Source organism: Terrapene carolina, unplaced genomic scaffold, assembly GCF_002925995.2.
Source record: "Terrapene carolina triunguis isolate 2854851 unplaced genomic scaffold, T_m_triunguis-2.0 Scaffold247, whole genome shotgun sequence".
In the NCBI taxonomy this organism is placed as follows: Eukaryota; Metazoa; Chordata; order Testudines; family Emydidae; genus Terrapene; species Terrapene triunguis.
In genome coordinates, this window is record NW_020664598.1 from 3577012 (window position 1) to 3593396 (window position 16385).

At 48.1% G+C, this 16385-nt stretch overlaps 2 protein-coding genes across 3 annotated transcripts; one reads left to right on the top strand and one right to left on the bottom strand.

The window, feature by feature from the left end:
• Positions 1-1249: 1249 nt before the first annotated feature.
• On the bottom strand, positions 1250-7806 carry POLR2F (RNA polymerase II subunit F). The gene is made up of 5 exons (XM_024200106.3): positions 7670-7806; positions 6559-6628; positions 5598-5728; positions 3435-3506; positions 1250-1442 (listed from the first exon to the last, which is right to left on the bottom strand). Exons 1-5 carry the CDS (start codon positions 7687-7689, stop codon positions 1352-1354), a joined length of 384 nt encoding a protein of 127 aa, XP_024055874.1. The 5' UTR covers positions 7690-7806; the 3' UTR covers positions 1250-1351.
• Positions 7807-7820: 14 nt separating this feature from the next.
• CUNH22orf23 (chromosome unknown C22orf23 homolog) lies at positions 7821-14785 on the top strand. 2 transcript variants are annotated; one of them, XM_024200105.3, is made up of 7 exons: positions 7821-7882; positions 9800-9920; positions 11171-11233; positions 11710-11898; positions 12435-12569; positions 13338-13438; positions 13763-14785. In XM_024200105.3, the coding sequence occupies exons 2-7, from the start codon at positions 9809-9811 to the stop codon at positions 13865-13867; spliced, it is 705 nt and encodes a 234-aa protein (XP_024055873.2). In that variant the 5' UTR covers positions 7821-7882; positions 9800-9808; the 3' UTR covers positions 13868-14785. The 2 variants fall into 2 exon arrangements, with proteins under 2 accessions (XP_024055873.2, XP_024055872.2); XM_024200104.3 differs by lacking the exon at positions 7821-7882 and adding an exon at positions 7973-8037.
• The last annotated feature ends 1600 nt before the right edge of the window (positions 14786-16385 follow it).

Below are 16385 nucleotides of genomic sequence, written 5' to 3' on the forward strand. Positions count from 1 at the left end.
TTATCCAAGGGCAAAACAGCTCCTGTGCTTCAGGTATGAAGCTACAGCAGAGGGCAGCATGCACAACCAAAGATTGGTGGTGGTTTTGTTTTTTTAAACCCAAGAGCAATTTTTAATAATGCAATCAGCCCTGATGAAAGGCACTAGCTGTTTTACCCTCCCGTTGGCTTTTTTGCCCCAAGAGCTGAAGTCCTTACACACACATAAAGGCTTCAGAGCAAAATCTAGAGGCAGCACCAGTGTTTAGGCCCATGAGGACTTTACCATGGAGAAACAGCTTCTCTTAGTGGCAGAGGAGTGGGCCCCCATTTGTGCTCCTCTCTTGGCCCATGTCAACAGTGGAGGTTAACATGACTGCTGCTGTCTTAAAGGACAACGTCACAACTTCTTAACCAGTCAGACTGTTGAAAAAAACTCAAGCTGTTAATGGTTCTCTAGCTATTGTAGTAATGGGGGTGGGGGGGAGAGGGAACACATGTGTACATACAGATGGGCAATGGCTAAGGCACCGGTAGACTTATGGGGAGAGGGGATGACTGTATATGTGGTTGAAGCACAGACTGCGCCTAGAGTTGTTGAACAGGTTCCCAGTTGGTGGGGATTCAGGCCAGCAACTGCGCTTCCTGCTGGGGCATTGCCACTGAAAGGGGATCCTGGTGATTGATAAGAAGTGGGGGGCAGGAGTGGAGAAACAATGGGGGATTTGATGAGAGCCGCTCTACGATACTCCTGAGAAGCCCCCAGAGCCAGCCCTGATCAGAGAGGAAATTGGGGGTTTCCACGGCAACCTGCTCCAGGGCACAAAGGCCCTCCTGTCTACTGGAAGGCAATGGAGGTGTCTCCTCCACTCCAACCCCTGGCTGTTGTAAAAAGGGGTGTGGGCAGAGGGTTCATAATTGCTTCAGAGGGTTTCTGGAAGCCAGGCAGCTGCAGGATCATTTTTATAGAGCAAAGGTTTAATATGATGAGGGGCCACTAAGTAGGGGGAAAACAGCTGCTCCCCTCAATCTTTACACTAGCTTACAAGAACAGGGCTTCTGAGGCGGAAGCACTGAGGGAAAGACACTTCACCCTGCTCAGTGAGCCCAACAGCAAGTTAACAGGCACTGTGCTTCTAAAGAGAGAGGCCAGGGCTGGCTGAGGCAGAGGGAAGGAATAACTACAGATCTAAATGGATGGAAAGGAGGAAGAGGCCGTCTCCCCCCAGCCACAGCAGACTGAACTGTGTAAGGGGGGAAAAAACCCACAATTTGCTTAAAAATGGGGGTTTATTATTTATTTACACAAATATAAACAAAAATAAAAGCATCTGCAGGTGAAGGAGGAACCAAGGACAATGACAAGAAGTAGGTCAGTCTGTGATAATTAGCTCATCCACACCCCAGTCTTCATAGCTTCCATCTGGCAGGTACCTGCGGATGATTATGGGAATCTTCCGAGCTCTGAAGGGAGGACAGAGAGGTAAATGAAAATGCCAGAGCTTTAATTACACCCTCTCAGCAAGCTACAGGAGTCCAGATGTGCTATGCTGGTGAGAGCTAGTAACTCACTGGTTTTGTTTCATTAGCAGATTTCTGGTGTAGTGGTGGGGTGCTCATGATTGGGAATTACAATGAAAGTTCTTTCCCTTGGAAGGTCAGATCCCATAAGGCGCTGTGCACCCCCAAAGAAGTCAAAAAACGGAGGAGCTCAGCACTTTGCAGTGCTGAATTCCTACACTGGACACAATCTAAAGCCACAGAACATCACAACAGTAAGAGACTGCGCATCCCAAGAGGCATGTGGGAGAGCCAATGGAACTGAAAAATGAAGCTACTGTTCTGACGGACAGGAAACCCACAGTGATAAGTTCTCCACAAACCACTTCAGATAGCGCAATGAGAGTTGTGAAGAATTTCATAAACAACTAACATTTACATAGTATCTTTCATCCAAAGCACTTGATATATTTTAAGCATGCACAGAACAGAGATCATTTCCACCACCTCCAAAAACGGCTACCTCTAAGTCAGAACGCAGCTGCTGCTAACAGTGCCCAGCAACAGTGCACCACAGTTCAAGACACAAAGTTAGAAAACACTGAATTAAATTTAATCTACATGAGGCATTTTTAAGTCAGCAGAATGTAATTAACCAGATTGGAATTGGGCCAGGACCTGAGGCTTACAACCCTACAGTTTGTGAAAAATAACATGGGATCTTTAATGGTCACAAGCATTCAGAATAATGGTTTTAAGTCTTAACCAAAAGATGGCCTCTCCCGTAGCAAAGCACTCGATTAGCACCATCCTGAGGCATTGCCTTGGTATTGACAGAGCAGAGCACCCTCTGTCAAGAAACAATCACTACTTCCTACAACACCTCTGATTATTTCCCAGGTCTTGCACTCTAGCACTGACCAGAACCAGCTCTGGCTGTTTCAGATCAGCCATGAGCACAAACGGAGATGGTATTGGCTGCTGATAAAGGTGAAGGAATGCAGTTAAGATAAGGCTCTCTTATGAGGGTGTAAAGTCTGCAGGACAAACTACAATGAATTGAAGCATAAAAATCCCAACCAAACAAAAACACCAGTTCCACTCAAAAACCAGTATCTGATGAGTAAGTGGGGAAATCGTTAGCTATTTGATGGGCCAGTCTGCTAGGTCACAGGCTGTGCTAGGAACTCTGGGCATTTGAAATTCAAATGATGTGTGTCAGTATCCAGATACCAATCCAAAGCTCCACTGCCTGAGAGGTGGTGGGAATCAGGCTAGGCAGCTGGTAGGTGTGTATGCGTGTCTCTCTCTCTCATATCACAGAAGCTGTGGCACAAGGAATTGGGCAGCAGGGAGAAACAGAATACAGGAGGGAACAGGTGGAGGGAGTCAGGGAATTCTTAATGTGACCACCATGTGTTTGCAGTCATTTTAATCTATTAAGCAACATTATTTTTTCAGTGGAAATATGTGAAAATATGAATTTGTCCAAATGGCTACATTTGAATCAGTTCCAATCAGGGACTTTTCCGATCCCAACAAGTTCATGATGGGGCCTTAAGGATCCTGTTAAAGAAAAAATATGACTTCCAATTTACAATAAGTAAAACAGGAAAATGTTGCTAACCAGTAGGACGTTGCAGAAGTTCCTAGGACTGGAGAATACAGACACCCAAGCTACCTGCTGCTGGGAACAGATTCCGAACGGAAAAGAGGAAGGGGGATTCATACTCCCAGGCCAGGAATTCCATTCTAGCCACAAACCTGATTTAGAGGGACACAGATGCAAGGACAGACTGCCTGAATGAACATGGAGATTGTATTCCCCCACTGTTATCAAGAGAGTGCGCAAACTGTAGCCTCGGGAACTAATGGAAATAAACCCTCATCATTGGAGTGTTGACGAGAGGAACATAACTCTAAGGACATCTCACTGCCAAGATCTCCAGGACTTACTTGAGTTCTTTCATTGCAATCAGCAGAGGATCTGTCTCTCCTTCCAACTCTACCATGACTGGAGCACACATCCTAAGAGGAAGAATATTCACAATCACAAGGGGGACAGAAGGAAGTGGGAGAAATATGCTAAAGCATGTGGGGATACTTGCTTCACAGACATATCTGTTCCCCAGATAAAGTCCAGCAGAGTATGAAGGACGGAATGACAGGTGCAATTCTGATTTGTAAGGTCTCTATTGACTTGGAGGACAAAGCTCTTCAGGAATCTCTCTCATCCCAAGACCCTTTCCTATTGTGGCAGTAGCATGTCTGGCAGTTAGTGACAGGGTGCAAGTGGCCACAGGCAGAGTTTTTAGTTGAATGCCCCGCATGGCCCTTCTCTCAGTTTTGCTCACAAGCTGGGATCTGAGATTCACAATGAAGCCCACATCCCTTCAGGGGTCACTTCCCTACATATTTTAATGTGAGGATGGAAAACAGGGACTCTAAAATTAACCCAGTAATAAGTACCATTTATTAGCCAATAGAAGGCACACTGAAATCATCCCCTCACCTCCACACCTATTGGATTTGTTGTTTTGCTGAGATGCTCAATATCTTGCAGATCTTGTTTTGGGAGAAAGAGAGGGGCTGATTTTCTTAATCAGGACTCCTGACTATAGAAAATGTAATGTATTTTTTGGAAGGGATGTCAGAGTGGGGTGTCAAAGATGAGGATTATCTGTAACTTTCCTTTTAAGAGATGGCAGCAAAGGAAGCACGCGCTATTACAGTAGAACCTCAGAGTTACGAACTGACCAGTCAACCACACACCTCATTTAGAACCAGAAGTACGCAATCAGGCAGCAGCAGAGACCAAAAAAAAATAGCAAATACAGTATAGTGTTAAACTACTAAAAAAAGGGAAAGCGGCATTTTTCTTCTGCATAGTAAAGTTTCAAAGCTGTATTAAGTCAATGTTCAGTTGTAAACTTTTGAAAGAACAACCATAACGTTTTGTTCAGAGCGACTAACAATTCGGAGTTACAAACAAGCTCCATTCCCAAGATGTTCGTAACTCTGAGATTCTACTGCATGTGTGAACTTGGCCACTGGGGGATGCTGCTGGCCTAGATTTGGAATTAAAGACAGCTTGAGTAGCTAATGTAGCAACAGGCACCAGCCTGTTTTGGATTCAGAGCCATGATGGACCCACTTCATTGCTCAGAACTTTTTTTTTTTTTTGCCTTCCAGAGAATTAAAAGAACATGCAAAGAATGGCTTTGCCAAATGATGGCTAGGCAAATAATATCTCTGCAAAGCAATGACTAAGGAGAGATAGAGGAATTGTTTGGGGTGATTTGAAAGGGTATAACCATGAGTAACAGGATGAAAACAAGCAAAGACATTATTTCAGATGGATATAAATAAACTTTCCTAAGGCTGAGATTATTAGTCTGTGGTACAGTCTCCCAAGGAGTGCAAGTCCCATTGACTTGCATAATTTAAAATTAGACTGGACAAAGCAGCAGAGAAAGCAGAGAGCAGTCCTCCACGAACAGCGGGTGGGATGGTACATGAACAGTAGTAGTGCTGGGAAGCTAGCCACGCTGGGGCACCATTGTCCCAGCTGCTGTCCAAGCAAGTAAATGACAGTCCCTGCCCTCAAAATAATTGCAATCTAAAAGTTTAGGTATGTTTTCCATTTGTACTTTCTACAGTCCTATGATATTTGTTGATGAAGACCTCGAATTTCCCCTGGGGTCTTGACTTTTGTAAACATCCTGAGTTTCTCAGCAGAGTTTGGTTTCCCCTTGGGTAAGGAAGGAGATACACCTAGAACACTACTCCCACCCTCCCGTTGCCTTCAGCAGAGAGGACTGATTACAGATGAGAAATGCCTCCCACTTCAGAAGCAACTGAGACAGATGGCATAAAGGATATGCCATCAGTAGCACTGTCCTGGGTGTAATGCTCTAGGAAGGCTGCAGAGACATTTCCAGGCCCTTGCACTTCGCAGCTGGCAGTAGCTATGACACAGAACCTCACAGGGCAGGTGGGTAATCATCAGAGCTATGGAAGATCCCAAACAGTAAGAAAGTAACTTAAACATGGAAAAAACATTTTGAAATGCCATGAGATGCCACTGCCAAGGCTGGGGTGTGGAAGAAGTGTACTTACGCTATCTGGAGTGCACGAGTGCCCAGGACTCTGGCTCGCTCATATTTGGTCATGTATGGAGTCGTGATCCGCTTCTGATTTGCCTGCTGTCTCTCTCCAGATGGAAGGATTTCTACATTCTCTTGACCCTCCTGAAGAAATAAAGGAATATAAGCTATTGTAAGCACACTGAGGGACCTCTAGATCCTTAACAGATTTTGTCAGACTTTAGAACCATCAAAGAATGAAGGTTTAAAGTCTACACAGAATTCGAGCCAAGGACTTTGAGTAAAGCAGAGTAGAAAGCCCAGTTGGGAAGTGTATATTTATCTGATTAATATACAGAGACACCAAGACTGGCTTTCTGAGGTTCTGGGTCCAGTGCCCTAACAGCTGGTTCTTTGAACTTCCATATTGGAGACTTGGGTTCTAATCCCATTCCTAGTGTCTCACTCTCTAGAGCGCGACAGGGCCAAGATCATAGAATCATAGGGTTAGAAGGGACCGCAAGGGTCATCTAGTCTAACCCACTGCCAAGATGCAGGATTTGTTGTATCTAAACCATCCAAGACAGATGGCTGTCCAGCCTCTTTTTGAAAACCTCCAGTGAAGGAGTTTCCACAACCTCCCTAGGCGTCTGTTCCATTATCCTATTGTTCTTACAGTTAGGAAGTGTTTCCTGAGATTTAATCTATATCTGCTATGCTGTAGTGTGAACCCATTGCCTCTTGTCCTGCCCTCTGTGACAAGAGAACAACTTTTCTCCATCTTTTTTATGGCAGCTGAGTGCTCTAGGAGCCGGCACCCTGCAGTGCAATCATAGGGACTTTGGTTCAATTGCCATTCCCAGTCACTAGCTCCTGGATGACAGGAACTTGGGAGTGGTCTAGGAAAAATGTACATGCTGTATAAAAAAGGAGGCTAGGTGAAGCATGTGGGCACTGTGCAGACTGCTATGGGGAAGAAGGGTTTGAGCACTAACCTCCTCTGCGTTCTCCAAGTCATCTAGCCCTTCATCTTCCTCCACATCATCAAAGTCGTCACCATCAAAGCTGTGAGTGATAAAAGACACAAGTTTCAGGTCATGCGTCTGATGAAGTGGGTATTCACCCACGAAAGCTTATGCTCCAATACATCCGTTAGTCTTAAAGGGGCCACAGGACTCTCTGTTGCAAGTTTCAGAGTAGTAGCCCTGTTAGTCTGTATCAGCAAAAACAATGAGGAGTCCTTGTGGCACCTTAGAGACTTAAAAATTTATTTGGGCATAAGCTTTCATGGGCAAGAACCCACTTCATCAGATGCATGGAGTGGAAAATACAGGAGCAGGTATAAATACATGAAAGAATGGGAGTTGACACAAGGTCACTTATCGCTCTACAGCCAGATCCCAGCCTAGAGGCTGCTGCCGCCCACGTTGGAGATCCGAATGCAGCCCTGCTGCCTCCCCACTCTGCTCCCCTCGGGCCACCCCGCACTGCTCCCTGCTTCTCCCCTGCAATACCGCACCTGCTCCCCTCGACACCCTCCCCGCCTCCACCCATCTACCTGCTCCCCTTGGTCCTCCGCCCCACCCCCAACCATCCCCCAGCTCCCCTCGGCGCCCCCCGTCCATCCACCCGCTCCCCTCGGCGCCCCCCGTCCCCACCCATCCATCCACTCCCCTCCGCCCCACCCTCACCCATCCCCCCGCTCCCCTTTGCCCCCCGCTCCCCTCAGCGCCCCCCGTCCCCACCCCCACCCATCCCCCCGGCGCCCCCCGTCCATCCATCCACCCGCTCCCCTCGGCGACCCCATCACCACCCCTACCCATCCCCCCGCTCCCCTCCGCCCCACCCCCAACCATCCCCCCGCTCCCCTCGGCCCTCCACCCGCTCCCCTCGGCCCCCCGTCCCCGCCCACTCCCGTCGGCGCCCCCCGTCCATCCCCCCACCCGCTCTCCTCGGCCCCCCGTCCCCGCCCCACTTGCCCCCCCCGCACTGCCCCGCGTCCCTTGGAATCCCTCTTCACCTCCACCCCTTCGCTGGGCCGCCCCCTGCCGAGACCCGCCTGACCCCTCACCCCGGCTGGACACGAGCCCCCCGCCTCCTTCTCACTTGTCCTCGTTGTCGGACATGCTGCCGGCCCGGCGCGAGAATCTCGCGACGCGATACCAACTGCAGACCCCGAGCAGCGGGAAGTCGTCACAGAGCAGGCAACCCACGAGCGCGGCGGCTGACCTCCAAGCAGCCACTTCCGGGGTCGGCGCTGACGTCAGCGGAAGTGGACGGCGGAGCGGGTTCCCATGGTAACGGGAGCCGCTAATTCGGGTGAGTGAGAGGATCGAGCGAAGCAGAAGGATTCGCTGCGGACGCCCGAATCTCTGCGCTTCCCGGGACGGGGCCGGGCCACCCGCCAATCAGGGACCGGCACGGGTTTCCATGGAGACTGGAAGATGGCCTTGGCACTTCGTTCTCCCCATCTGGTGCATCCGAGCCTCCGATGTGACGTCACCCCATAGGCTTCCCCTCCCATTGGGCGCTGGGTGACGAGGCCCCGTTGAAGGGGGCATTGCACCGCCCTGGGTGCCCCCCTGTGTGGGAGAGGGCCGGTGCCACATCACAGCATTGCACCCTGGTTGGGCATGAGTGGGGCCACTACTGTGTCCCTGTGGCATCATGCATGTAGTGGCTTGGAGGCGACACCAGGTGCCATTGCACTGTGTGGTCATGGGCCTTGCTTTATTGCATTATTGTGTTGCCCCACAGCATTGCTCCGGTGGGGGGGCGTGGGCATCATCCTATTGCATTACACAATGGGGTGGGTGGGGTGTTGTTTCATGGCATGGCGTTGTGGTGGGGCACTGTCCTGTGGAAATGCAGAGTGGGGTGAGAGGAGTATTGAGCCAAGGTGTGAGGAGTGTCCCCCCGTGGCACTGTACTGTGGAGCAAGGTGTCTTCTCTATTGCAATGGATGGTGGTGTCATCTGTGGTATCACAGATGTGAACTGAACCTACATCACTGCACACCATGTGGAGGGAAAAGGATGTTTTTCCTTCAGCCAGTGGTGGGAGTTGACTGGTGGGAGGGTGCGTGTGTTTGTGTGTGGCAGTGCTAAAGGTCCTTGAAGACTATAGACCAGGGGTAGTCAATAGGCAGACTGTGGGCCAAATCTGGACTGCCAGATGCTTTTGAACAGACCCCGAAATCTTTTTATTTACTCAGGGCCGCCCAGAGGATTCAGGGGGCCTGGGGTCTTCGGCGGCGGGGGGCCCCCGCTGCCGAATTGCCGCTGAAGACCCGGCACTTCGGCGGCGGGTCCCGGGGCAGAAGGACCCCCCGCCACTGGTCTTCAGGGCACTTCGGCGGTGGGTCCTGGAGCGGAAGGACCCCCCACCGCCGAATTGCCGCCGAAGACCCGGAGCAGAAGAAGCTCCGGGGGCCTGGGCCCCGCAAGAGTTTTCCGGGGCCCCCGGAGCGAGTGAAGGACCCCGCTCCAGGGGCCCCGAAAAACTCTCGTGGGGGCCCCTGCGGGGCCTGGGGCAAATTGCCCCACTTGCCGCCCCCCCCTCCCCCGGGCAGCCCTGTATTTACTTATTATCATTATTGTTAGTATTTTTCATTATTTCCCCTGGAACCTGGACCTTGGTTATACCTTGACCCAGAAATTTGGACCTTGACAAAAATAATTGACTACCCCCGCTGTAGATCAAACCAGCTTTAATGAAGATTATATAGGGAGACAAGGTGGGTGAGGTAATATATTTTATTGGACCATTGCTAACAATGCTGAAGTCCATGCTCCCACATTTTCACTACCATTGTTACCTGCGCTCTGTAGATTAAAACTGGTGTGGGTATGTCTACTTGTACTACAATTACAGCATCTTAATTTGCAGTGTTAAGGTATTCCAGTCTGAGCAGTGCTTAGTAGGACTGTCGTGGGTTTTAGGGGTTCACAACCTTTCTCAGTTGGAAGCAGGTTTGTGACTGCAACAGAGGGGAGAATAAAAAAGGGCATGGGAGATTCCAGCCAGTCCCTCAAACACTACAGTAACTCTTCAAGGGTCAAGATTTCAATGGATTAGCTATATTTAAATAAGTATTAAGGTTGATTTTGAGGTAGTAGAGACTGTGTAATGGGATCCTAGAATGACTGAGGGTAGTGAAGAGAGAATGTTCTTTTGAGTTGAACCATTAGAAGTTGAATATGATTTACTGACTCCTTGCCTCACTGTCATTTTCAGGGTTTCACAATGTCTTCCCAGGACGGAAGAAGAGCAGCGCCAGCTGTCCCAAAAGGAACCGGTTTCTGGCATTCTCCAGGGACAACTCATTATGGCAAAGAAACAAAAGAGCTGCTGAAAGGTAGCAGGAAGATTGAATGGAGAACAGTGAAAAGGCCATTGACCCCCTTAAACTCATGTCATGCTTCTGGCTTCACTGGATCATTGTATAATAGCAGTATGGACATTTTAAAAAACCAAACCAAAACACTCACACAATTCTCCCCGTGGAGAAGATGAAAGAGAGAATGAAGCACATCTAATAGATGTTAGTCACCTCGCTTAATGCACTACTGGAAGGTGCCCAGGTACCACAGTGATTAGGATGGTAAAAGAACCTACATAGAATAGAAAGAACATTAGTAGTCCATGTTGCTTCTGATGCTTGGAATGCTCTTCCTAAATCCATTCTCTCATCCTCCTTCCTCACCTTATTCAAATAACTCCTAAAGACCCCTTCTGCAGCCCCCTCTCCCCCACATACACACTTTGAACCCCTAAACTGTATATCTGCCTAAACTGACTAAAGCCATCATTGTATCACCGTAACCCATGCCATTCCTCACCCCTCCCTTTCCTGCTTTCTGTTATATTCTCACATCTCAAATCCATCTTTTAGTGTATAAGCTTTTCAGGGCAGGAACCTGTCTTCTATGTATTTCCTGTAAAGTGCCTGTCTAATCCAATCTACCTGTCAGTCTCTCTAGATTTTTACACAACACCTATTGCCAAGCACACTTCTGGGTTCTACAACATACTAAATAATAACCTCGTTCTGTCACCCTTCTCCAACCGTTGCCAAAGTTGAAGACATAAAACCCCTTTGTTGTACTAATTCCACATTACTACGCCATGTGGGTAATGCCATCCTGATCCCCCAATTGGTGATCAGCTAAAGGATTAGGCTCGATAGCTCTTATAACTAGTTCCCTTGCTACTCTTACTGCAAATGCTGTTCTCATTTGCTTTCAAATTTGGGAGAACAGTTTTACCTCCACCACAGCCCTTACGTACCATTTTTAAAGCTGGTGTTTCCTTTTGTATGAAGGAGAATGCCAATACTTTTGTAAATTAGGCCACTTATTTAGGTGTGTAAACATGGAGTTAGTAACCTAACTTTAGGCACCCACCTTTGAAATTCTCAGCCTAAATCCCTCAGGAATCATGAATCACTTGGGTCTTTTCCCAAAGGATCTCGATTACAAATATGGAGTTTCCTCCAAAGCCCTTCCCTTCTTTTGTTCTGGTTGCCTGAAGTGGACATGTAGTTCCTCAGGCTGTTTCTGCTGAGTTCTCAGGCTGGGGTCTTTACTGATGGTTTTTGCCTTTCAGTGATGATGGAGGAATCCAAACTTACCAATTTCCAGCAACGCCACCTCATGGACTGCATGAAACGTGAGTGATGCCTCAGCTTTGTCCACCCCCAACCCCCACACATGCACTCTGCCTTGTGCAGGTTGCTGCTTATTGATCTTCTGCTCCTAACCCCTGTGTACACCTTACAGCTGCTGTGGTGAAGCATTCATGTGGCCCAGATACATAGATCATTCTTTCTACAGAGGGTATTTGCCTATAGACTGGAGGATTGGGAAGAAATTGGGGAGGGAGTATTTCTTTCTCCTCAGCATTTGGTCCACTGCTGCTGTTCTCATCTCTTTCATCATACAACAGTATCTCTTGAACCCTGCATCCAATCTCCACCATTTAAGGCTAAATTTGGTAGCTATTAATATTCTTTATAAGGACTGGATGGGATTTCCCCATGTAACTGGTCCAGGGAATGAGACTAATACTGGAACTGCATTATGTGGTCCAGGGAAATCACCAAGCCACAGACTTGGCTGTTCCTAACCTGCCATTGTCTTCCCTAGGAGGTGTTTCCCTGCCCACTCTCTGCAACCCAACATCCAGCAAAGAACCACAGCTTGCGCAGCCTGCATCCTCTCCACCAAAGCCTTGTCTTTCAGTCACTCTGTTGGCCAGACCTCATCTCCGACCTGCCGAGATCTGCCGGGCAGGCGATGCCTACACCCGAGAGAAATTCAAACCCCGGGCCACTCGTAAGTGAGCAAATTCTGCTAAGGGATCAGTTTTGCCTCCTCTCTTTCCTTTCCTCCCATTTTCCTCCAGTCTCCAGAACTCTCTCTTATTTGCTTTCCAGCCTCCTCCTTCCTTCTCTCTAATCCACTGGCAAGTGCACAAAAGCCAGAGCTGTGAGGGGACTCTTGACAGCGCCTCCCTTCACTGATGATCACATCCCAACCCTGCCTGCTGGCTGGCTGGCTCATTAACAGAACAGGATTTCACTTTACCTTATTGTGACAAGGCAATTCTCACATAATTTTATGGCTCATAGACTAGTATCAGACCACTGATGTAAATGTAGCTGGGACTTTTGCTGTCAGTACAGTACGTGTAGTGCCTGTGCTGTATATAGGATGCGAATGGGATGTACCATAATAGATATTTCCTGTCCAATTACTTATATAGAATCTCCAGCTGTGTGTGTCCAGGCACAGCTGCCAGCAGGGCCTTGGTGGGGAGACTGTACTTCTGCCTCAGTCTGACAAAGATTTGTTTTCTTTATCTTCCACAGGTGACTTAGAGAGGGAGAAGCAAAGGCTCCAAAATATCTTAGCGACTGGAAAGGACATGGTGGAACAGAAGCCACAGCAGAAGCCAGTGCGGACAGAGGAAGAGGAAATACCTGAACCTGACCGGTTTGAAGAACGTACGTATGGAAATAGGCCAAGGCTCAAAGGAAGGCCTTAGATACAGGCCCCTTACAAAAGGCAGGGTGGTGGGCTTTATGCATTAGTGAGCTGTGATTTGTTGTGGCAGGTGGGATGCTGGATTAGACTTTATCTAGACTAGAAAGGTTTGCTGATATAGCTATACTAGTAGTACGGTACCATAGCTATATGGGCAAACCCTTCTAGTGGAGATGCAGCTCATACCAGCAGAAAAGTGCTTTTGGCAGTATAGTTTATACCACTTCCCCCAAATAAAATTAGCTACACTGGCAAAAACATTTTTTTGCTAGTATAACTGCACCTACAGTAGGATTTTTGCTGACATAGCTATGTCAGTTTGGGGTGTGATGTTTTTCACACTCTGAACCAATAAAGTTGACAAAACTTTTAATGTAGACTGGGCCTTAGCTGGACCACTGCTCAGCTTTGGCGTGTAGAATCCTATGGGGGTGATTCCCAACATCCCACTGCACTGAATAAGCTTTTAAAAACACTCCCCGGCCCCAAATCAAGCTGTATTTCCTATAGGCTGGGAAGAGAGAGAAATAAAGAGATGGCTATTTCTATCCTTAAATGCAGGGGATGCTAAGATACTGTGGTGATGAGGGCAAAGTCAGAGTCATTCTAGATATTACGCCCCCCCTCCATTCTAACAGGGCTGGGAAGTGGGGAGGTCAGAGTTCAGGCAATGCTGGTGTGTCCCCACTTTGACTGGTTCTGTGCATGTCTCTTTCTCTTGTGCTCAGTGATGAATGAAATTCAGGAGCGGAAGGAATTCCTGGCAGAGATGGAGGCTCTGGGCCAGAGCAAGCAGTATCGAGGGATTGTCCTCACTGAAATCTCACAGGTACCTTGGGAACCCCTCTGGCCTCTGCAGCATGTTGGATTGAGGGAACCTTGGTGTTGGAGCATCTGAGTTCTAGGGTTTCTATCCAATAACTAGATGTGGCCTAGATTTGGAAGGAGGAGAGCCCAGCATTTTCTCTCAGGCGATGAGGTAGAAAAAGAGGGATGAATTTAGGAGGTTGGGGCGGGAGAGAGGCCTCCAGCCCCTCTGTCATTTCGGTATGTAATTTCACTGGGGAAGAGGATCCTTTCTTCTCAGGTTTGGCAGGAAATAGGAGTTTCTGGCATTCTCACCAATTCATCCTTTTTGTTCTGCTCTTTGCAGAAACTGCGGGAGATGGAGATCATCGATAAGAAGAGGAGTAAGGACGTAAGAGAGGCAATGGCAAAAATCTTCCCTGTGGGGAACAAATCGGATCCCAATAGCTAGACCAAAACCAGACACCAGAGCAGACCATTCCCACCCCTTCTTTCCTTGTCCTTCCAACAGGGCTGGGCCTCCTCCCTAGAATGGTCACAGAACTGGTCTACGCCTATCCATCTAAGGCAGATCCTCTTGGAGGAATGTCAGTAGCACCTGTGGCATAAACCCAAGAGGGCAGTAACTATTTATGCATAGTACAAAACAGGAGAAAGTCTTTGCAAAATCCTACCAACACTGATTAGTCTCCCTTCAGGCAGCTGTTTCATGGCTACGTGAACTTGATGGTTGGGTGAACCAAATCAGGGAATTAGACTGGTTCCCTCCTCTGGAGGGACTAGGAGGAGATGAAAAGACCTCAGCATGCTCCAGTCGCCTCTGAAACATGGTAAAGCAAGGTCTCTTTCCACCTATGGCACAAGCCTTAAGGTGTCAGAACAAAGCTCACCTGCACAACAGACACCCGGAAGGAAAATCTCTGTCCCTTTTCCATATGGCCCAAACTCTGGGGATTCTGGTTGTTTCTGGTGGAAGCTGAAAATTAATGTGTTTACTTCCTTATCACTAAATCCATATCATCACTCATGTCAGCACAGCCCTGGAAACTGTCAGCTGCTGCTGCAGAGCAGGTGAGGGAGGAGCAACCACACTGCCTTACATAAATATTAGCCTTGATTTTAATGTGATTGCATCTTGGTGAGAATTTGTGGGGGTGTGTTTAGGAACTTGTCTCTTGCTCATGCACTAAAACATGCAGGCTTAGAAACATGGCTACAGTGGGTTGGGCCAGGGGAAGAATTCACTTTGGGGTTCACAGCGCAGGAGAGTCTGTTCCCTGATCATTTGTTTTCTGTTCCCTGGGAGCATCTTGACAAGGACTGACATGGCCAAAGGCAGAGGGGCCAAGATATTCATAGATTTTAAAGCCAGAAGGGATCATTACTAGTCTGACCTCCATAACACAAGCTAAAGAATTTCAACCAGTTACCTTTGTATTGAACCAAGAGGCTGCTGGAATCCCCAATCTCATCCTTTTCTTAGGTTCAGAGGTTGAACTATTTGTCAGCAGAACTCCACCAAACCTCCACAAGCCAGGCAAGTACCCAACATTGGGCTCAAACCCATAACCTTGAGATTAAGAGGTGCATGTGCTACCAACTGAGCTAGCCAGGTACCTAAGGTGAGCCAAGCACAGGTAAGGATAAACAACACAGGGTGGCAGTAGTTTTTTAACTCCACTGGTTTTATTTTTCTGCAATGACTGGCAATCCCAGAGTTAGTACAGTGTAACAGTTTACAAATCAAAATACTGACGGGAGTAGGACTGGGGGTGTCAGACTGCAGCAATTCTAATGGCCTTTGACAGTGGCTCAGCTGCACGCTACAAGGCCAAATTGACTTCTTTGCTTTGGAGAGGGTAAGTTGTGCTTTGGGATCTCCCCGGCCAAGAGATGATCATAAAAAGGTGGCCACTGCTCCTGGAGCAGCCAGTTTGGGGTTGCAAGAGTATGATGGGGCCCTCCATTCCTAGGGGCTGAGTATGCTGCCCCAACCAGTACTGGTGGCCCTTGGGACCAAGATGATAAACTCAGCTCCCTCAATGGTTTTGTAAACAGGGATCCCTGTATAGAAATATACTCCAGCAAGTGTCCAAGACACTGCTGGAAGCAAGAGTGGTTTGGATCAAACCTGTAGTATTTTTATAAGGGAATGCAGCAGTTTGCTCTGGGCTGGTAGTTACTCTGCTAACAAGGCAAGACAACAGCTGACCAACCAACACCCACAAAACTCAGTGTCTAACTCAGACCAATCAAACGGCTCAATAAATAGCTCCTCGCCTTGGAGAAGGCAGAAAAAAGGAAGGAAGGAGGGAAGACTGCTCTCCCCATCCCCCAACGCGCACACACAACAAATAAAACAAGGGTTTAAAAAGCTGGGTGGGGTTGAATCCATCTAGTAACGAAGCTAAAAAAAAAAAAAAAAAAACCCAAATCCCCCCTTTTGCACTTTTAAAAATATAAATACAGACAAAGCTGGAGAAGAACCAGCTGAGATTCCCTCCCCACTCCCCAAGCTGGCAGAGGGCAGCACTAGCGAGCAAGGCAACAGGACAACCTTGCTGGCACTGAATAAAGTCTTGCATTCTTTTCCTCCCTGTTCTGTTCCTCCCTCCCTGTCCCTGTCCCCGCCCCAAAAAGCATAAGAGTGGGTCTATTTAGCAGCTGCAGCGAGGGTTAAATGTCCTGGGTGGGGTATCTTGGACATGTCCAATTGGACTCCCCATAATCCCTTTTCCTTAGCCGTTCTGCCTGGCCCTGTCATTGATCCTGCCCAGCCCTGAAGCTCGTGGGGTGCGTGTCATCAGGGGGAGGGGAATCTCTCCACAAACAGGACAGTGGTTACTTTTTTTTTTTTTTTTTTTTTTTAGGAACTTGAGGCATGGAAAGTTTTTAGGGTTTCTTTCCTTTTTGTTTAATATTTCAATGTGAATTTAGTGCCAATAAAATAATCCTGTTTATAAGCCCCA

Coding starts and splice junctions, on each gene's coding strand:
- POLR2F (XM_024200106.3), bottom strand. CDS start 7,689: ATGTCCGACAACGAGGACAA. Junction 6,629..7,669: donor ATGTCCGACAACGAGGACAA/GTGAGAAGGAGG, acceptor TATCACTCACAG/CTTTGATGGTGACGACTTTG. Junction 1,443..3,434: donor ATTGCAATGAAAGAACTCAA/GTAAGTCCTGGA, acceptor TCCTCCCTTCAG/AGCTCGGAAGATTCCCATAA.
- CUNH22orf23 (XM_024200104.3), top strand. CDS start 8,008: ATGGCCTTGGCACTTCGTTCTCCCCATCTG. Junction 8,038..9,799: donor CACTTCGTTCTCCCCATCTG/GTGCATCCGAGC, acceptor TGTCATTTTCAG/GGTTTCACAATGTCTTCCCA. Junction 13,439..13,762: donor TCCTCACTGAAATCTCACAG/GTACCTTGGGAA, acceptor TGCTCTTTGCAG/AAACTGCGGGAGATGGAGAT.